The sequence below is a fragment of the Eulemur rufifrons genome, chromosome 8 (genome assembly GCF_041146395.1).
Source record: "Eulemur rufifrons isolate Redbay chromosome 8, OSU_ERuf_1, whole genome shotgun sequence".
NCBI lineage: Eukaryota > Metazoa > Chordata > Mammalia > Primates > Lemuridae > Eulemur > Eulemur rufifrons.
In genome coordinates, this window is record NC_090990.1 from 83,626,572 (window position 1) to 83,649,225 (window position 22,654).

Genomic DNA, 22,654 nt, shown 5'->3' on the forward strand with positions numbered 1-22,654 from the left:
TAGTTTTTTGTAATGTCTTTGTGTGATTTTGGTGAAGGGTATTGCTGGTTTTATAGAATGAGTTAGTATTTTCTTTGATTCTATCTTCTGAAAGAGATGGTAGGGAATCAGTATGATTTATTCTTTAAATATTTGGTAGAATTCATCAATGAACCCATCTAGACCCAGTGCTTTCTGTTTTTGAAGGTGGTTGTTATTATTCTTATTATTTAATATGAATAGAGAGTTTATTTGGGCCAAGGTTGAGGACTGCAACCCAGAAGCATAGATTCCAGTTTCTCTGACTATACACTCACTCTGATTAGCAGGAATTACAAGTGGAGTTTCAAAGACAAAGAAGGGAGACAATGAGTGGGCTGATAAAAAATTGTTTTTCATGAATTCTCATTGGTTTACAGAAATAAAATTGATTAGTGATTGTGCATTGTTAACCTATAGAGTGTGAGTTATAGTGTCTGGTGTGGCATTATTAGATTAATTGATAGCTACTTGAGGCAAAAATAAGCAGTTTCAAGAGATGAATACACACCTTAAAAGGAGGAGGAGGACATAATTGAGTCTCTCTGAGCATAATAATGAAAAGAACTTGCCATTATCAAATAAAAGTTCCTTTTTTTTCTCATATCCTATGACCTGGATTCACAATTTGGAGCTGCAACTTCAGGTTTTGGAGAGGTGGGGAAGCAGCAGGTGCTCTCTGTACATTTGTGGGCATTTGGGCAAAAGGGAGACGGAGCTGATATTCTCAGGCCTACTCAATGCACATGTGTGAGCCTGGCTGGGTTTCTGGGCCCCATGGTCTCTAAATTAGATACAGGCCTGAAGATGCACTTTGCTGCACAGTTTTGGGTAACTGGAAGCCTGAGAAGGAAGGCCCAGTAAAGTGAAGTCTGGTGGGCACCTTATATGTTTATATCATGTTTGGTAATTCTGGATCGTGTTTGGGAAATATAATTAAAAAGAAAATACTTTCCAAACCCAGAATAACTGTCCACAATGGTAGGACAGAAAGAAAACTGATTTATTTCACAATTAAGCCAGAATGTGAAGTAAATCACAGGAAATATGCTAAGAGACTGCAAAGACAGAAAGAAAGTCACTATAATTAATCCTCAAGTAGAAGACTTGACAGTGCCATTTGTCATATATAGTTCATCTTTGAATGTTATTATTAATTCAATTTCTTTTATACATATATATATATATGTATATAGGCCTCCTCCGATTGTCTATTTCTTCTTTTGTGATTTTGGCAGATTATATCTTTCAAGGATTTGGGTCCTTTTAGGTTTTAAAATTTATGGCTATAGAGTTCATAATATTTCTTTATTATTCTTTTAATTCTCATGGGATCTGTAGTGATTTCCCCCTTTCATTTCTGATACCAAAAATTTGTGTCTTCTCTCTTTTTTATTACTTAATGTGGCTGGGGCTTACTGATTTTTATTGATCTTTTCAAAGCAACAGCTTTGGTTTTGTTGACTTTCTTTATTGACTTCCTGTTTTCAGTTTTGTTTATTTCTGTTCTAGTTTTAGTTATTTTCTTTCATACTGCTTGGTTTGAATTTAATTTGTTCTTTTTTTTTTCTTGTTTCCTAAGGTGAAAGCATAGATTATTGACTTTAGATCCTTTTTTTCCTATTAATAATATGTGCATTCAATGTTATACATTTCCCTCTCAGCACTGCTTTTATTGCATCCCACAAATTGGGTAAGCTGTATTTTCATTTTTAAATTTTTCTTAAGATTTCTTCTTTGACCCATGTGTTATTTGGAGAAGTGTGTGGTTTAATCTTCAAGTATTTTGAGATTTTCCAGCTATTTTTCTGTTATTAATTCCTAGTTTAATTCCACTGTGGTCTAAAGGCAGACATTGAATGATTTTTTTATTCTTTTAAATTTGTTAAGGTGTATTTTATGGCCCAGAATATGGTCTATCTTGGTGAATGTTACACGTGAGCTTGAGAAGACTGCTTATTCTACTGTTGTTGGATGAAGTAGTCTATAGATGTCCGTTATAGCTAGTTGATGATGGTGCTGTTAAGTTTAACTATGTCCTTACTGATTTTCTGCCTGCTGTATATATACATTTCCAATAGAGGAGTGGTAAAGTCTCCAACTGTAATAGTGGATTCGTCTATTTCTCCTTGTAGTTTTTTCAATTTTGCCTCAACTATCTTGATGCTGTTTTGTTAGGTGCACGCATATTAAGGATTGTTATGCTTTCTTGGAGAATTGACCCTTTATCATTATATAATGCCCACCCCCCTTTTTTTCTGATAACGTTCCTTGCTCTGAAGGCTGTTTGGTCTGAAATTAATATAGCTACTCCCACTTTCTTTTGATTAGTGTTAGCATGATATATCTTTCTTCATCAATTTACTTTCAATCTATATGTGTTTTTATATTTAAGATAGTTTTTTTTGTAGATAACAATTCTAACAATTTCTTTTAATTGCATTTAGACCATTGACATTCAGGGTGATTACTGACATAGTTGGATAAATATCTACCATGTTTGTTACTGTTTCTATTTGCTACTCTTGCCCTTTGTTCTTATTTTTGTCTTCTACTCTTTTTCTATCCTTTTGCTTTTACTTAACCATTTTATGTGATTTCATTTTCTCTCCTTTCTTAGCATATCAGCTGTACTTCTTTTAAAAAAAATTTTTAAGTGATTGCTGTAGAATTTGCAATATACTTTTATAACTAATTCAAGTCTACTTTCAAATAACATTATACAGACAGTCCCCAACTTACGATGGCTTGACTTATGATTTTTTAAATTTACCATGGTGTGAAAGTGATATGGATTTAGTACTCTTCTTGGCTTACAGTGAGTTTATTGGGATGTAACCCTATCATAAGTCAAGGAGCATCTTGCTGTTTTACAAGTAGTATGAGTACCTTATAATTATAATAAAAAATCCTAATTCCTCCTTCCTGTCTCTTTTATCATTGCTGTCATTTATTTCATTTATATATAAGCATATGAATAAGAACAATGATCAAATATATTGTTGATATTATTTTGAACAAACTGTTATCTGTTAGGTAAGTTAAGAATAAGCAAAATAAAATTTTATCTTACTCATTTCTTCTCTGATGCTCTTGGTTTATTTATGTAAATCTGAGTTTCTGACCTATATCATTTTCTTTCTCTCCAAAGAAGTTCTTTTAATGTTTCTTTGCCAGGAAGATCTACTGTACTGGCAACAAACTCCCTCAATTTTTGTTTGTCTGAGAAAATCTTTATTTCACTTTCACTTTCGAAGGATAATTTTGCATGGTACAGAATTCTAGGTTGCTTTTTTCTTTCCTCAGCACTTTAAATATTTCACTTCTCTCTCTTTGTGTGTGCATGGTTTGGGAGGAGAATTTGTATGTAATTCTTATCTTAGCTCCTCTTTAGGTAAGGTGTTTTTTCCCTCTGGCTTCTTTCAACATGTTTTATTTTTGTTTTTCTGCATTTAAAATATAATATGCTTTTTGGGGCATTTATCCTGCTTGCTATTCTTTGAGCTTCCTGGATTTGTGGTTTAATGTCTGATACTAATTTGGGGGAAATTCTCAGTCATTATTGCTTCAAATATCTGTTTCTTTCTCTCTTCTCCTTCTGGTATTTCCATTATGCATGTGTTATACCTTTTGTAGCTGTCCTACAGTTCTTGAATATTCTGTTTTGTTTTTTCCCTCAGTGTTCTTTTCTCTTTGCTTTTCAATTTTGAAAGTTTCTGTTGAGATGTTCTCAAGCTTGGTGATTCTTTCCTCAGCTGTGTCCAGTTTACAATGAACCCATCAAAGGCATTCTTCATTTCTGTTATGGTGTTTTTGATCTCTAGCATTTCTTTTTGATTCGTTCTTAGCATTTCCATCTCTCTGCTTCCATTGCTCATCTGTTTTTGCAGGTTGTTTACGTTATCCATTAGAACCCTTAGGATATTAATCACAGTTGTTTTAAATTTCCAGTCTGATAATTCTAACATTCCTGCCACATCTGAATCTGGTTCCAACATTTGCTCCGTCTCTTCAAATTGTGTTTTTTTGCCTTTTAGTATGCCTTGTAATTTTTTTTTGGCTGGGCAGACATTATGTACTGGTAAAAGGAACTGTGGTAAATAGGCCTATAGTAAGGTGTGGAGTAGCAGGATTGAGTATGAATACTCCTATGGTTAGGGCTCAGTCTCTTAGTGAGTGTATGCCTCTGGAATGTGAACCTCACAAGTGCTTCTTAGTCCACACCCCACCCCCTTAGGTGAGATGGGATGGCTACGGTGGGCTAGAATTGTGTATTTTTCTTCCGCCACGTACAAGGCCTGGACAGGCTGGAGTTAGATATTTCCCTTCCCCCTTATCTGTTAGGCTCTGGGAAATCCCCAGTAGTTTAGTCTCTGGTTAAATAGCTTTTCCTGAGGGCAGACCCTATTAAGAAGAAGAGAATGTTCTGGCATGTTCCAAACTGGTTACTTTCCCCCTTTCCCTGCCAGAAGCATGAGGGGATTTCTCTCTGACATTTACTGTGAGAACTGTTAGAGCTCCTGAAGGCAAAACTCATAAAAGGATGGGGACCTCTCCCCCTCATGACTGGGTCCCTTTGGAGTTTTTAAGTCTCAGACTCATCTACACTGAGCCTCCAGCAAGTCATCAATTACAGTTTAAGTTTTCCTACCCTGGCCTTAGTTCCCATGGAGGTTTGTTCTGGTAAGCTGTGATTCTCTGTATTCACCTGTGTCTCCAAATTTTGGGGGGCAGAAGTTTGTCCTGTGATCTAACCTCTCTGACAGACCTAAGAAGGCTTGTTGGTTTTTCAGGTTGCTCAGCTTTTTACTTGTTAGGACAAAGTGGCAACTTCTAAGCTTCTTACATGCCAGACTGGAGTCCTATTATTTAATTTGAAATAAAAAGTTTGCCCCCTTTTTATTGATGAGTTAAAAGAAACATATAATTTGTCTTTCAAAAAAGGAAATCTTTTTTTATTGTTTAAAAGGAAGTCTTTTGAGAGTTAAAGGGGGATGTTATTAAATATTATCCAAAGACAATAAATATAAACTGTGATGTATGATTACCCTATTGATACAATTGTCTACTGATGAGGAAACTAATGTTACAGAGCTGCTAAGAAGCATGGGTGGGATTTGAACCCAGACAGTATGATCTTTGAGTCCTGCACTTAACTTCTATGCTATGGAAGTATACAATATTTGAAGTACCTTGTGTGTCTTTTCATGGTCCTCATCAGGACTCATCATTGTAGTTTTTCTTTCCTGAAGAGAAACATGATTAAAACACAATATCACAGTTATTTATTAGCTCTTAATTAATGAATAGTAGTTATTATTTTTTTAGAGACAGGATCTAGGTCTGTCATACAGGCTGGAGTGCAGTGGCATGATCACAACTTACTGTAGCCTTGAAGTCCTGGGGCTCTGATCCTCTTGCCTCAGCCTTCTGAGTAGCTGGGACTTATAGGCATATGCCAACATGTCTGGCTAATTTTTATAATTTTTTTGTAGTGGTGGCATCTCCCTGTGTTGCCCAGACTGGTCTTGACTCCTGGCATCAAGTGATCCTCCTGCCTTGGCCTCCCAAAGAGCTGGGATTACAGATGTAAGCCACCATGCCCAGCCTAGCTCTTAATTTATTATTTTTATTTTCCTTTTAGTAGGAGGGCAAGGATTATGTTAAATTATTCTTTATTGCACATATCATCTTCTAAATATGAATGTCATTCTCCTTCCCAGAATTCCAGACTTGGAAGAGACATCTAGTCAAACTTTTAGTTCTGTAGATAAATAGGCTTATATGATACAACTAAGTTGCTAAGTAATGTAGTTAGTCATTTGTAGAATCTAGCTAAGAATTGGGAAGCAAAAGTATATAGTGATTAAAAATGGAATTAGGTTGCTTGATTTGAATGCTAGTGTTTTGCTGTACAGGCTATGACCCCTTAGGCAAGTGTAGTTTTCTAAGTCTTACTTTTCTTATCTATATAATTAAAAAAAATAGTACCTATCTCATATAGGTGGTGTTTTGAGTCCTAGATGAGGCTGGTGCATAATCAGGGCTCAACATTGTTCTCTATTTTATCTGGGTATTTAGGTTTCCAGTGGAGTGCTGTAAAAGCATTCTGCCTTTGAAATCTCTTCTGGCAATGGCTTTTTGAGATCTATCAGTGTAGGTCTTGAGTCTGCCAGCAGGAGGTTATTGATTATTTCATCAAATGTGTAAAAGAAAATGCCATTTCTGGTATACCATTAAGTGTAGACCTGGCTGCCTTTTCAGGAATAAAGGAGTAGTAAAGAAAATACTTTCACAATCAACTTTTATTTTTATTAAAGCTATGAACATATATAGCTTTTTAAAAGAAGTAAGTCACAAAGGCTTTTAATAAAAACTATTAGTCCCTTGCCCACCCCTCCTGACTCTTGATTACTGATTTCCAGAGGCTACTACTTCAACCCTTTTAGCTCTTTCTTTTGGTACCTCCATATTTCTAGGTAATCTACTTATACTACTATTTCTTGTTTTTTGTTGTTGTTGTTGTTTTTTAGTTTGAGATACTCTCTTCTGACTTCCTACTGTAGAGGAGGAGGATTTTGCTGTGTTATATGGCTCTCTGTACCTACACATACACACACCCATATATACTTATCCTCCTCTATCCTACTAATATAATGATAGAATCATATTTGGCTAAATAAATTTTTATAATTTTGAAAATCTTATTCACAGCTAAGCTATGTGGTAAATTATGATTAAATTTTCTTTCCTGCATGACACTGTCTTCTTTGAGGTTGATAATTTTCTCTTTGTTTGTTTACATAGTTTTCTATGTGTCTATCACTAATACATTCCCAACCTCTCCTACAGAAATCTCAATCTCTTAGTACTTTTAAAAACGTTAAACATTAGATATTCTATCACTTTTGTTTTTTTCTTGGGGAAAGAAGACATCTCTTCGGAACTCTGTGTTCTCTCATTCCAATAGATACTGACTGCTTTCTTGGCTTTTCACTGGGATCTACACTATCCTGAAAATTGCCACCTTTTCTTGGTTGAACACCTACTTCCTGGATCTCATGTCCTCCTCTGTTGTTAATAGTTTACGTCCTTGTTTTGTGGAACACATCCTTTATCAGATTTCTAATAAAAGGTTAAAGGGAGGTACAATATTTTGAGATTTGCCGGTCTGAAAATATCTTTTCCTACGGTCACATTTATTGATAATTTAGAAGCTTAGGTTAAAAATTATTTTTTCCCTCAGCACTTTGAAAACATTGCACTAATTTTTAGTTTCCAGTTTGCTGCTGGGAAGACTGATGCTACAGTGATTCCCGATCCTTTTTTTGTGATAACTTTTCTTTTTTTTAACTTCTCTAGAAGCTTTTTAGGATCTTTTACTGTTCCCTCCCAGTGTTTTGAAATCTGAAAATACTGATGTATGCTGTATGTTGTGTGTGTATGTTTTCATTTTGTGCTGGACACTTGTCAAGTTCATTCATTCCATAAATTCATCTTTCACTTATAGGACGTGTTCTTTAATAGAATCTGCCCCACTCCTAAAGTGTTTCTGTTTGACTTTCTCTCTCTGAAATGCCATTTATTCAAATATCGGATCTTCTGGATTGTATCTCTAGTTTTTAAAACTGTTTTTCCTTTCCTATTATTTACTTTTCCTTTTGTTTTCTGGAAGAGCTCCTCAACTTTGTCTTCCAACCATTCTGCTAACATTTTTACTTCTCTCACATTTTTAATTATTGAGAATTTTTTTCGGTCCCGATGTTTTAAAAAATTTTTTTTTTTTTAGAGACAGGGTCTCACCACCCCTCTCTACTACTTTCAGAGCTCTTAGTTCCCCAGGTCCTGAGCCTTTCTGGTATGCTGTGATATAAATTATCAGCCTTGTGGGCTTCTCCTAATGTTGACTGTTTTTGAATGCAGTTTTCCTCTTTCACTGGTCTGTTAAGTTAGTTAGCAGTCAACCTTCTGGGTTTCCAGTTTCAAATTTTTTCTGCAGTCCTCTCCCATTCTCTTTGATCCTTTTGTTTCAAGTCTTTTTTTTTTCCTTTAAATCCTTTTACTGTGAGAAGCATTATATTTATCGGTTAAAAGCATGGGCTCTTGACCAGGACTGCCTGGACTCACAGCCTGTATGACTGTATGACATTGGGCAAGTAATTTAGTCTTTCTCTGCCTCCATTTTCTCATCTTCAAAAAATAGTTGTTGGACTATTTTTTAGAATTAAATGAGTAAAGACATACGAGGGCTGTCCGGAAAGTATCCAGCCATTATTTATAAAACAGAATGGTTACATGGCTGGATACTTTCCGGACAGCCCTCATATAAATCACTTAAAACCGTAGCTGGCTTAATAAGTATTAGCCACTATTATTTGAGTAATTTCAGGTAAAAGATAAATCTACACATTAAAATAACTACGTTTAACTGGAAGTCTAAAAAATGCATTTAACAATATGAATGACCAGGCAAATATTGTCCATTTCATCTAATGAAGAAAGCAAAGGACAAATACTGGGTATCTGATGTACTGCATAAAATGCCTGAGTTCTTACCTTATTCTGTTTCCTTGGAGATCATGTTTTCTAGCTCTTTATTGTACAGATGAGGAAAACTGGAGAGTTAAGTGATTTGCCTTTTTTTTTTTTTTTTTTTTTTTTAATTTCATCTTGTTATGGGGGATACAGAATTGCAGGTTACATACGTTGCTCCTGTACCGCCTTTCCCCCCAAGTCAGAGCTCCAGGCGTGTCTGTTCCCCAGGTCGTGCACATTGCACCCACCATGAGGTATATATCCCTCCCTTCCCCACGCCCCCTTCCCGAGTCAGCACCTTCAAGTGTTACCGCTCCCCAAACGGTGCGCAATGCACTCATTGTGTAGGCATACCCCCATCCCCTCCCCCACCCCCCACCTCAGTCTGATATGCAATTGGTGTCGTTCCCAGATTTGTATTTAGGTGATGATCACGGAAACCAATTTTCTGGTGAGTACATGTGATGCTTGTTTTTCCATTCTTGGGATACTAAGTGATTTGCCTTGAGACTAGAATCCAAGCCTCAGTTGCTAGTTCAGTCTTTTTTCCGTGGCATTGTATTTCCTTTTCTAAGGCACGGTGAATACTTTGAGACTTGTGAGTTTATTTTGGTGATAGCACTATGCTATACCTATTTTCTTCTTTTGATTTTTTTGACTTCAAGTGTCCAGAATGGGATCAATAATAACGCTTGGTTTATGATACACTCTCATCATTGGCCCATACATAACCTATGTGTTTATTTGCTTTTATTAATAATAATGTAAGACATAAAAATTTAAAGCATCCACATGAAGTGGAATACTTGGGAGGAAAATGAAAATGTAGAATTTCCTTTTATGCATGGTACAAAATAAACTCATATATTTAGAAGTGTTTTGGTGATATAGCTATTTGTTTTTCTCTCTTGGATTGAAAGTTATTTTAGGGAAGAGTAGTTTTGTACCTCTCCTCATCTCATCAAAATCACTAGACTGGTGTAGCAGTAGATTAGAAAACAAAGTAAGACAGGAACAGGAAAAGCCCTAGGAAAAGGGGCTTTACATTTAGCATTGAATGTAGCATTGAATGTAGCATACATGTCTCTAAGACTTGATAGTTTTCTCCAGATTGTGTAATGTTGCGTTTGTTTATGATTCAGGTCTGAGAACCATTGGAGTCATCACCAAACTGGATCTTATGGATGAAGGAACAGATGCCAGGGATGTCCTAGAGAACAAGCTGCTACCTCTTCGCAGGGGTAACGTACTGTGGTCTATACAAGACTCCTTTGATGAGATGGCATAGAGATGATCGGGAAGCCACTGGAAGGCTTGGTTTTAATGCCTCCTCAGTTGTAAGGAATGGATTTAATATTAGTTATACCTTTTATGGAAAGGCACTGTGTTCCCAAATGATGTATTAAAAATGATTCAAAGGGAGAATTATTTCTTAGAATAACAGGAATAAGAAAGCAGCAAAAGGAAAGGGTTTGAGGGAGGTTATAAATATTCGCCATAGAATGCATAATCATATACTATGCTCTTTTAAGTCTGATATTTACTCGCCTGCAATATGATAAAACTGCTAAGGGAGGTAATTCTCTTAAAATGAGCTTTTAAGGGTGAGAGACATTATTATCGTGCTGATGCGAAAAATTATCATTAGCCAAATCAGCAGCCTTTGTTAAGTACTGAAATTTCCTATTGAGTTTTGTAAAGGAACCCAGTCTTCAGCCCTAAAACTAATTTTGCCTTCCTTAGCCTGTTTGAGAGCCTTGCAGTCTTCCCAGAATAAGCAGCAGTAAGTGTCCCCAACTGCATAGGTTTGTGTTTTGTTTCAGGTTACATCGGGGTGGTGAACAGAAGCCAGAAGGACATAGATGGGAAGAAGGACATCAAGGCGGCCATGCTGGCAGAGAGGAAATTTTTTCTTTCGCACCCGGCTTACAGACACATTGCTGATCGGATGGGGACCCCACACCTGCAGAAGGTCCTTAATCAGGTAAAAACATTCTCTCGAGCAACAAGAACAATTATGAAATGTGTAAGTGATTGCTGGAATTGATGTTTCTTATTTTTAAATTTATTTTTTTCCAAAACAAGACATTCAGTTTAAATGTTAGAAATCTTAAAAATGAATATGAATACTTAGATCTACACTGTTACCATTCTCAGTGAGTAGAATTCACCTTAATATTATTGAAAGAATGGTGCTCAAAGCAGAAACATATACTTATTTAGGAGCAATGAACAGGGGGCATGTATGTTAGCATTCATTCACTCACAATATGTAGTTATCTTAAGAAGTTAGACTGATAGGGCTCTGAATAGTTGACCTCCTGGATCTGTTTTTGAAATACCAATCCATAATGGCAAGGTTAGATTTTTCTATTAAAATGTTTTTATGGCATTGTCTAAGATTGATTTGTTTTTCTTTTTTTAATGTTTGGAATCTTTTTTTAAATTTCCAAAATATTAAGGGGGTACAAATGTTTTAGGTTACACGGATCATTTTGTAATGTTTGAGTCCTGGCTACAGGTGTGCCCATCATGCCGATGGTTTTCATAGTACCCATTAGGTTGGCTTTCTCCCCCTCCCCTCCTTCCCAACCCCGCCCCCCCCCCCGGCTTAATTTCCACTGAGGTTTTTTTTTTATTTCTTAACTTGAAATCTTTAAAACAATAAATTCTAATTAAGTAATCATTGATATCCACTCATCTAAGAAGTTTTTCCAGATAACCCCTTTCCCTACAATAAATTAGAATTGGGCCTTCTGCTCATCCCCCTCCATGCACGGTGCACACTTCTTCCATAAAACCTCAGTGCACTTCCATAATATCTTCCCCTATTGGAGTTAAGTGTCATGACAAGTATCATCATCCTTGAGTTCAGGGCCCCCTTCCTCAATGATTTTCGATTACATTGACTTTATATCATCGGCAGCTTTCTTCAAAAATATTCTTGTAAGTTATGCTTCAACTTTTATCTATGAAGTTAAGTAGTTATCGAATTTCTGCTTGTTAGCTCCTTGAACGTATCAGTAGAGGCTGTCATAATATGTGCCATTGTACCTGAACCATTTAGGCAAAACAACTGAAGAAGTTTTAGAAAATAAAAAGCAATGTTATATTTCTATTTTAAGAGATGTAGCACAGACTACTGTAAATTTTTACCTTTTAATTAAGGGTAAAATGAGTATTTGGAAGCTATAAGGCGGCACTCTAGTCGTTATCATTTTAAAAATGTGAATATGTAGCCAGGTGCAGTGGTTCACACCTGTAGTCCCAGCTACTCTGGAGGCTGAGGAGGTAGGATTGCTTGAGGCCAAGAGTTTGAGACTGCAGTACTGTATGATTACATCTGCGAATAGCCACTGCATTCCAGCCTGGGCAACATAGCGAGATCCTGTCTCTAAAATATATATATATATATGTATATATTTATACACATATACACACATATATTTTAAATATATTTTAGAGAAAGAGCCACTGGTTTTGTCATGCAATAATCATAATATCTGACCAATCAATATATTCTGCACTGGTAAAACTTTTTAGAATACTGCTTCCACACTTGTATTGGCCTAAGAAAGATACAAATAAACTGGAAAAAATCTCAGAGGAAAATTATTGATATGATTAGAAATATAAAGTTGAAAATAAATTACGTTTTGAATACCAGAAAATCGAAGGAGATGATTGACTGGTCATTACAGGTGACCCCCAAGTTATGACATAGTTGGATTCTGGTTGCCTGAAAATTGAATGAATTTTGTACTGAAGAGCTTTTCTTTCCTGGATGATCTTTCTCTCTTTATTCCTTTAACTATCTTTATCCTATGTTTGAAACTGGGAGAATTTTATTGCTGATACAATATGTACGAAAATCTCTGACAGTTTATATGGAAAAAACAGCAAAAGGGCATGAGGTTTTTGAGGCATTGAATGAAATATCATCGTCGCTGAAGGGCAGAGAAAAAGGGAGTAGAGAGAGTTGCAAGAGTTGCAGTTGGAGGTGTGGGCAGTGGCTGGATCCTATAATGTTTATAGGCCAAGCTGAGGATTTTTACTCCTATCCAAAGAGCAGTGAGGAGACATTTAAGGTATCTGAGTAGGGGAAAAACATGATCAGATCTGTGGGTTAAAAAAGAATATGGGATTGCAGATAGGAAAATCAAGAGTAGACCAGTTAAGAGCAAAACTGGGAAGATCAGTTAAAAGTAAAAGAGAGAAATTGTGGTAGGTTGGTCTTGGTTAGGGCCAGTGGAGATGAAAGAAAAAGCACATTTGAGAACTGTGTAGAAAAATTGAGATTTTGGTGGTAGATTGGTACCGTTGGGTGATGGAGGGATGGATTCAAGGTTAACTCGAGCATCCAGATAGTTACAAAGTAACCAAGGTGGGGCACCCTGAAGGGAAGATCAGGTACTTGATTTTGGACACACTGAGGTTGAGGTGTCATTGACACATCCAAGAAGAGAAGCCTAGCAGGTGGTCAAACATGTATGCCCGCAGCAAAGACAAGAAGCCCTATTTGGAGACAATGTTTTAGCAGCTGCAGATGTTTGGATGTTTACTGAAGCCATGGATGGAATGAGATTGCTTTAAGAGGGAACATAGAGTGAACAAAGAAGAGGCCTAGGACCCAGACTTGAGGAATTTCAATAATTACTGGTCTGATGAGAAGGCTGGATTGTCCAAGGAAATGGAGAAGGTATATTTAGATTGGTTAGGAGAAAAATTAGAGGAGCTGGAGTCATGGAAGCCAAGGAAAGAAGTGTTTTAGAAAGCCAAGAGTAGTCTATGATGTTGCTTTGCTATGGAGATATAAGCAAAAGGTGGAAATCAAGTGTTTTTAGTATTTGCCAGCTCACGTGGCAGCCAGGTGGTTGCTGTTACTCTTAGATTTGGGTCCTTGTCTCTTGTGACATTGCTATTGGGAACGTGGTCCCCTCCATTCTTGTGTTGCCTGCTTTGTAGCCTCAACAGCAACACGTGCCAGGGACGAACATAACTGTGGGCAAGAGAATAACATAGTTATAAGCTACTGACAGTTAAATAACTGTAGATTTACTGAATAGATATATTCAGGTAACCTCAGATAAATGTAAAGATGATTTAAAATAGTTTCTTCAGCTAGTCCAGATATATTAGTTCTCTTTTTATTTTTATTTTTCCTGCATTTCTAGGAAGTTTATATTCTTTCTCTCTCTTTTTTTTTTTTTGAGACAGAGTCTCACTCTGTTGCCCAGGCTAGAGTGAGTGCCATGGCGTCAGCCTAGCTCACAGCAACCTCAAACTCCTGGGTTCAAGTGATCCTCCTGTCTCAGCCTCCCGAGTAGCTGGAACTACAGGCATGCACCACCATGCCCGGCTAATTTTTTCTATATATATATTTTAGCTGTCCATATAATTTCTTTTATATTTTTTTAGTAGAGATGGGGTCTCGCTCTTGCTCAGGCTGGTCTCGAACTCCTGAGCTCAAACGATCCGCCCACCTCGGCCTCCCAGAGTGCTAGGATTACAGGCGTGAGCCACCGCGCCCGGCCTATATTCTTTCTCTTGATTTCAAGTTCATTACTTAAGCCATTCACGCAGGTTATGTTTTTTTCTTTTAATTAGGACTTTCTTTTAACTGCATTGTAATAGAACATAAAGCAGAGAGCTAAACATCTGAGTTTTTATCTCACCTTTGTCCTTAATTAATCATCTACTCTCAGACAGTGTTTTGGAGAAATTTTCATTGTTCTGAGCTTATGGAGCCGGCTGATCTCAGTGGGTGCGTACGGCGGATGGTCAGGTCGTGGCGTCAAAAGCACAGACAGCTTTCCCTCACTGAGTTATGGACATTTTATAGTCAGTCTGGTGAAGGTGCAAGTCAGTGACCAACCAGAGTTAGACTGGGGCCTAGAGGTAGAGTACGAGTAAGCACCTGCCTGAGCTGCAGAACGTACAGAAAGTTAACAGCTGGCAGAGGCGTGTGGCACCCTTGACAACCTGAGCTCCATCAGTGTGGTGAGCCATCTAGTCTTGAGAACATCAGTCGGCACCTGTAACTCTCAGCTTCCTTCCTTTTTACCACATTCTAACTTAAGGTCCCTTTCTACAAGGGAGGTGATCTGACAAGTAAAATGAATCCATGCTAAGGTGTTCCTGGGCAGCCTCCTTAGTAACATTAGCTGCATTTTACTTCCCAGACATAAAGAGATAGCAAGTGAGTGACTCTAATTGAAGGAATTTTGAGCATCTCTGAAGGGCATTGGAGGAGAGAGGTGATATTTCTTCTCACTGTCTATCTGCACAGTCAGTCTCAAATGTAAAACTTTTTGAAGTTTTGAATGCAATGAAAACAGTGGAGGCTGATTTTTATCTCATCAGTTAAGTTTCAATCAGTTATATCTGTGTATGATTTTTTTTTTTTTTTTTTTTTTTTAGCAACTTACCAACCACATTCGAGATACCCTGCCAAACTTCAGGAACAAACTACAGGGACAATTGCTCTCCATTGAACATGAAGTAGAAGCCTACAAAAACTTCAAACCAGAGGACCCCACCAGGAAGACCAAAGCATTGCTGCAGTACGTCACCTTTCCCTTCCTTTGTTCAGCATTTCTAATTTCTTTGGTTTCTAATTTCTTCAGGTTTTTTTTTTTTTTTTTTTTTTTTTGCCTTAGTCTATTTGTCATGCTGTTTTCTAGGTTTAACAGAAGCAGCAAGTAAAATATATGTTTCATAGTCACCCTTGAATCTTCATGTTTTATTGAAGAATAACTGTGATCTTATTCTGTAATTACAAATTTAACAATCCCCATGCCCATTCCCGGTTTAATTGTGTTTTTAAAACTGGATTTGGTGAGTAAAACTAGTAGTGATGACTCAGCAGGATTTTTTGTCCTTAGTCTTAGAAGTGGGTAAATACAGATGAAAATGTCATTTGTATTAATATTTTTAGCTGTTTCTATTGATGTCAGTTGTACTTATTAACTTTTTATTTCAATTATTTTATGTAATTTATGTGCATTTTTCAGTGGAATGAAAAACAAGGATTTAGTTTTAAAAAGTACAGACAGTAAAGCCATAGTTAAATTTCTTTTTCATTTTTTGGCAATGATTTTAATGCAGACCTTTAAAAATGCAAATGTGGGAATCACCAAACATCTTTTCACTCCTTTATTATCTTTCCATCTTACCCTCAGGTTACTGCCGTTATCCTGAAGGGACATGGGGCAGGGTAGCAGAGTTGCCAGAGGATGAACACCTTGTTATATCTTATACCTTTATTCTCTTCCTCAGCCCCTCTGGCTCCATCTGTCCCTTTATCACTGTGCTGCAACTTGTGTCCGGTCCCTCCCAACCATAAGACCCCCCTGCCCAGCTTACTCATTTCAAATCACCTGAGCTCTACTGATGCTTAAGCTGAATCTTGAGGACAGGTAAAAATTAGCCAGGCAAAGCAGCAAGGCACAGAGAGAATGGTGTCCTGAGCAGAAAGAAAAACAAGTGTAAAGGCACAGGGGCATGGGACATTTGGGGAAGTGCAAATGGCTTCCGTATGGTTGGCTCGGAAGGCGTTTGGGCTGAGTGGTGAGTGACGGGCCAGACCATAAAGAATCTTGGGAGATGGGTTAAGGAGTTTTGATTTTATTATCAAGTTGTGAGGAGCCATTGAAAAACAAGGCCAGAGCTAGTTGTCGGGGGCCATGGAATCACAAATCTGTGTTGTTCTGGCAAGGTGAGGTCTGACTTTAATGGGGAGAAACCCCAAAGCAGGGTGGTCATCTAGAGGTGGCTTTGGTGATCCCAGGAGGCATTGCTCCGGGCTGACCAAGGCAGTGTGGGGGTGGGGATGGAGTGAAGAGAAAGAGGTTGGTGGTCCGAGGGATGTGAAGGGGGGAATGGCCAACAACTGGGGTTGGGGAAAGGGAGGCGAGCAGGGTGCCCTAGACTCCCTGCCTTGGGTGGTGCCAGCCACCATGAGGGGAAATTCAGAAATGCAGGAGAATCAGCAGGTTTGGGAATGAGAGGAGCTGAGAGGTTCAGTTTTGAATGTGTTGAGTTCAAGGCAGCTATGAGGAGATAAATGTGAGGTAGGCAGTTGGGCATATGGGCTACTCTCTTAATTAAGAAAAACTAATTTCTTGATAACCCTTGAAGCTATGGCACACTTGAGATCACCTAGGATGAGTGCATAGGATGGGAGGAGAGACTGAGGCTGTGATATTGTCAGGAGGAAGAGTAGCTCACGGAGTGTGCGGGGGCTTACCTAGAGCACCTGAACTAGGTGATTGTGATGTCAAGGGAGCTGAGGTTTATTTTGATTATTCTATGTAAAATTTTATAGCTTACCTTTAATTTTTTTTTTTTTTTTTGAGACAGAGTCTCACTTTGTTGCCCAGGCTAGAGTGAGTGCCGTGGCGTCAGCCTAGCTCACAGCAACCTCAGACTCCTCGGCTTAAGCGATCCTACTGCCTCAGCCTCCCGAGTAGCTGGGACTACAGGCATGCGCCACTATGCCCGGCCAATTTTTCTATATATATTTTTAGTTGTCCATATAATTTCTTTCTATTTTTAGTAGAGACGGGGTCTCGCTCTTGTTCAGGCTGGCCTCGAACTCCCGACCTCGAGCAATCCACCCGCCTCGGCCTCCCAGAGTGCTAGGATTACAGGCGTGAGCCACCGCGCCCAGCCTACCTTTAATTTTTGATTTAAATATTCTTTAAATATCATTTCATGGTTGCAACTGCATGAACAACATGCATTTAGAAACAAATATCTTAAAAATATTTATTCTAATTAAATGTCTAAAATAAATCTTAACAATGTGCATTTCATGTAATCACATTCTGAGTGCTGAACACAGTGCATTGTTCATCCTGCCAGTAGGTGCCACTAAGAACACCAGGAAAACGACACTCAGGAATAACTGTGGTAAAGCACTATGAGGAGGGCAAAGGCTTGTAACTTTAACTTGAGTTTATCCCTGTCACAATTACAGGATGGTTCAGCAATTTGCTGTGGACTTTGAGAAGAGAATTGAAGGGTCGGGGGATCAAGTGGACACCCTGGAACTCTCAGGTGGTGCTAAAATCAATCGCATTTTCCATGAACGCTTTCCTTTTGAGATAGTAAAGGTTTGTACCAAATGTTTTTTTTTTTTCTTTTGTTCTACTCATTTCCATATTCTGTTTTACAAAACTTGATAAAATATTATGTGAGTGGTATGGGACTAAGATAGTTCTTTGAACATAAACCTCCACACTCAGGTAATGAAATTCAAGAGAGAAATATTACTGATGATTCTGGTTTTATTTAATGGGATTTAACTATATTTCATATTATTTTAAGAAATACTAATTCAGTTTCCTATGGTGTTTATTTGTTATCTAACTAATTTAATTTAATTAATTTAAAAATATTTCTTCAGCACCTTCTATGCACCAAAGTTCTAGGTGCCAGTGATCAAAACAGAGAAGGTCTTTGCTTGTCTAGTGGGGAAAGGCAGAAAATTAACAAATAGACAAAATGAGAAAATATCATGTGCTTTTATGGTAACATGATGTGAGAGACAGGGGCTGGTTGAGCCACTTTTAAAGGGGTTTTCGGAAAGTTCTGTCTGAGTAGGGGACATCTAAACCATGCCCAGAATGGCATGGAGAGGTCAGGCATGTAACAATCAGGGGGAGGAAGGTCATTCAAGGCAGAAGCAGCAACCTGGGGCAAAGCCCTCAAGCAGGAAGGAGTGCGGCAGGAGAAGAATTTATGTGGCTGATGGAGAGGAGGGTGTGTAGTGGATTCTGGCAGGATGAGGTCTGATCTTGATGGGGAAAAACTCCAAAGCAGGGGTATGTAACGAATTTGGAGAGGAAAGAAGGATCCAGTTCATGCAAGGCTTTCTAGGTTGAGGTCAGATGTTGACATTTAACAATGGGAAGTTACAGGAGAGTTTCAAGCAAAGGTGTGACTCGATTTGGCTGATTATTTTAAAAGAACATTATGCCTGCTGGATTGTAAAAGAGCAAAGGACAAGTAAGGTCAGGAAAACAGTAGGGCCAGACTGGGGTGGATTCATTTTCTGTAGGACCTGAAGCTTCTACACTTTTGAAGGCAAGAGGAATATAAACTTAGAAACACACGGTTAGGCACAGAGTCTTGGAGGAGGCTAGTGCAAGGGAGAAATCCTTAAACTTCTTTAGCTTCCCAGTAAAAATGCCCTGGCAAGAGTGGGTGGAGAGAAATGGATGGCTTTGGAATTTTGGAGGTAAGGTTGATAGGGCTTGGATTGATATAGGGAATGGAAGAAGGAAGATTTGAGATGACTCCAAAGGCTTTGGCTTTCACAGCTGAGTGAATGGTGGTGCCCATCAGGTGAGGGAAACTGAAGAAAAGCTGTGTTTGTGTGGAGGTGTGAATCAAAAGTTCTGTTTTGGACATGCTAAGTGTAAAATGCCCAATAGGCAATTAAGTAGTTTTGGAGACTGTGCTACTTGCCTCGCATACAAAGAGGTGGATGCTTATGTCTTGGTGTGGGAGGCAGATGGGTAAATAGATAGTTTCATTAAGATGTGCTAAGTAAAGTGATAAACTTCAGCACAGAGTGCTATGGAAACACAGCCCACAGACTTAAGTCGCAGCCCAAATGTGTAAGGAAGCCAGACTTCCCAGCTGAGTTGGGGAGGATGAGCAGCTAGTTAAGCAGGAAGAGCTGGGGTAGGAGAAGGGGATGTTCCAGACAAAAAGGGAGGAATAAAAGCTCTGAGCTGTGAGGCCACAGGGTGTGGATAGATACCTAAAGCAATTCATCGTCCTACGGCATGAAGTGTGAGGAGGAAAATGGACAGACGGTGATGCTGCAGAGGCCAAGTCTCAGAAGTCAGGGGCTGAACCCAGTGTTCCCTGGATATCCCTCCCAGGGCTAAGCTCTGTGACACTTTGATCCCACTTCCAAGCAGATTTACGGTTCTTAGGACTTCTGGGAAATATTTGTGCAGCAATCTATCCTGTGTTGGCTTGGTGAAATATTAATTTTCTTTTATAAAGAGGCCTTGTGCTCCAGTGGTTAAAATGGCTGGGGACAAAAGACAGCCATTGTTAATTTCGGGACAGCTGTATTGCTGCTGCACATCAGGTGACACCCTCATTTATGTACTGGCCTTTGCCCTCAGATGTACTGTATTCAGCATAAGAATGAAGAATTAGATATTTCAAATGAGTGGCTAGATTTATGTCCAGAAGGCACGCTTTATGCATAGCACTCTGTATCTATACTAGAGTTAAAATCCGCTGCACTAAAACTCCCAGAAATCCCTAGTGTTCTATGTTGCCTTGAACTTTACATAAACAGATGTTTTGACCATCTGGGTTTGGGTTAGGAAAGACATGAGTATCCATTTATTAATAACTAAGTCAAGTTATTCTCATTCTGTATATTCAACAATATTACTACTCAAAGGAATTAAGTGTCATAACCATGGCTCATTTTGCATCTGCAGATGGAGTTCAATGAGAAAGAATTGCGAAGAGAAATAAGCTATGCAATCAAAAACATACATGGTATCAGGCAAGTATTCACATTTTTCTTGTCTTCAGTTCAAGCTACCATAAGAAAATTAATGTTTATAAATAGCTGGTAAAGTAAGCTTTTCATCATTGAACAGAATACAGAGGTGGGAGTAAGAAATGGGAAATCCTAGTTTTGCATTTCATGATAACTTCCTGCATTGTTGTAGTCAGTTTTTTCCAATTAAAAAAAGCAAAAATGCTCTCTGCACTCATAGCCCACACTGTGCACAACAGGGGATTCACAGATGAGCCTTTGGCTCTGTTTTCCAGGGACTTTTTCATTTTAGTGAGGGAGGCCCGATGTGCTCGTAAATAATCATTACTCACACAGAGAAAGGACAAATTAATTTTGACTGGAGTTGTGGAGCAAGACTGGAAAAGATTAATGAAGGTGCTTACTTTTGAGTTCAACTTGCCTGTGGAGAGAATGATTTCAGCAGGCCCAGGTGTGTTGTGTTGCATGTGCGTGCGTGTATGTGGACATGTGTATCTCAGTTCAGGCTGCTATAACAAATTGCCACAGACTGGGTGGCTTATAAACAACAGAAATTTGTTTCTCACAGTTCTGGAGGCCAGAAGTCTGAGTCAGGGTGCCAGCATGGTGGGGCTCTGCTTAGAGCCCTCCTCCAGGTTGCAGACTGCCAACGTCTCGTGATGCCCTCATGTCAGAAAGAGAGCTAGTTCTCAGACCTCTTCTTATAGGGGCACTAATCCCATTCGTGAAGATTCCATCCTAAGGACCTAATTACTTCTTGAAGGCCCCACTTCCCTAATGCCATCACACTGAGAGGTAGGGTTTCAACATAGGAATTTTAGGGGGAACATAAACCTTCAGTTCATAATACTTTCTCTGAAGAATTATGATAAGAAAAAATTATGTTAAAACACATTTCTTGAGTTCATGCACAGAGGCTAAACATAATTTAATGAGTGTATGTTAAATTGAAGCATCCTGAATTAAGGTAATAAAACTTAGGTTGCCTAGTTCATGGATTCCCTCACAAGCAGGAGATGTCCCTGTGTGTTGTCAGTTGTGGCTTGGCATTTGCCAAAAGGCCAGTTGAGGTATGTTGGAAAAAACCCTGTAAGTCTCAAATATTAATACTATGGGTAAATATGAGTTTATAAAGTGAAAAGGAGAAAACATTTATAGCTAAATCTCATGTTTTTCTTTTACTATCAACAGGATTTCTAAGTTCTGTATTTTATTTCTCCTCCATCAAATCCAGAATACATTTGGTGTAAAAACTATCTTGCTCTTTAGCTGAGCAGATCTAGTATTTGAACATGTTTACCTGATAAATCCAGTGGAACCAAATTTCATTTTTTTGTGTCATAAAGTATTTTAACTCAACTCAAAAGCAAATATGGTGCTTCTACTTGGCTTGTAAAACTCCTTAACAGGTACATTTTTGTTGATTATAAAAGCTCAGTACTTCAGAATTATAGATTTCTGATTTATATGCATACCAACAGAAGAGATTGGTTGTTATTATTCTAGGGTAAATTTTCTGTAATATGCATAAAGTCCTGGCTATAGTACCTACTAATGGTGTGATTATTTAGGCTCTTAAATATAATTCATTTGAAAATTTTTTTCCCCATTTGATTCCATTATATTTGAGTAGTAGAAACCATCTCTGCATGAAGAGCCTGATGGAAGAGATGTTTTATTTTTCTTCCTTGTTTTGCTAACACTGAGAGCCAGCCATGAGCAAGGGATTGAGGCAGTCCTTGTGGGGATAAATAGAATCACAACTCTCCCTACTAGGATAGTAATGGGACTAAAATATGTGCCTGGATGACTGCAATGTGGAATAAATGCTGAGGTTCAGAGAAGGAAGACCTCCTCAAGGGCAAGACTAGAGGAGTGTGGGCAAGTGGTTGCTTTTGATCTGGGTTTTGAAACACTGGTGGGATTTGGACAGGCTGAAACTGTGGAAAGGATGAAATGACTATCATAGGCAAAGGCAAAGACATAAAATATTAGTATGAATAAAGGCGATTGACTGAAACATAGGGTGCATGGAAGGAGAGGGAGGAAAACAACTACAAAGGAAGACTAGAGTCAGTGGAAAAGTTTTCATATTAGAATAAATGATTTGGATTTTATTGGATACCCAATGTGGAGAAATTACGACAGACAGCTTAATCACACTACATTAGAATAGAAATAGAGGTGAGCACAGGGTGCTAAGTAAATGAGAAGGGATGTTGAGTCCAGCTGGTATAAGGAAAGTAAGCGTTAAAGACATTTCCTCGAAGAGGTACTGTAGCATTGAGTATTGAAGAAAGAGAAGTTAATCAGATAAAGAGAGATGAGAAAGGAGGGGAAAAGCACCTAGGAAGGGGGAGGGCTCAGTGCCGAAGCCTGGAGCCCGTAAGGCTTTAGTCGTGGCCCACGCTCCGCATTCAAGGGTCCCTCTTATTGTAGCTTTTCTCTGTTGATCTTTTGTTTAAATTTGAGTAATCATTTTCACTTTTTATGAAACACACACGCACACACACACACACACACACACACATATATTGGCTTCCCTGAGCTCCTGCTCAGCAT

At 38.3% G+C, this 22,654-nt stretch overlaps 1 protein-coding gene across 7 annotated transcripts in view; it reads left to right on the top strand.

The window, feature by feature from the left end:
* The window catches only part of DNM3 (dynamin 3), a 533,160-nt gene that overhangs the window by 162,204 nt on the left and 348,302 nt on the right, over window positions 1-22,654 (top strand). For all 7 annotated transcript variants that reach the window (XM_069478342.1, XM_069478346.1, XM_069478347.1 and 4 more), the window contains exons 5-9: window positions 9,696-9,794; window positions 10,377-10,537; window positions 14,974-15,116; window positions 17,534-17,669; window positions 20,028-20,095. In XM_069478342.1, the coding sequence (XP_069334443.1) occupies window positions 9,696-9,794; window positions 10,377-10,537; window positions 14,974-15,116; window positions 17,534-17,669; window positions 20,028-20,095 (607 nt within the window). The remainder of the gene's footprint in view (window positions 1-9,695; window positions 9,795-10,376; window positions 10,538-14,973; window positions 15,117-17,533; window positions 17,670-20,027; window positions 20,096-22,654) is intronic.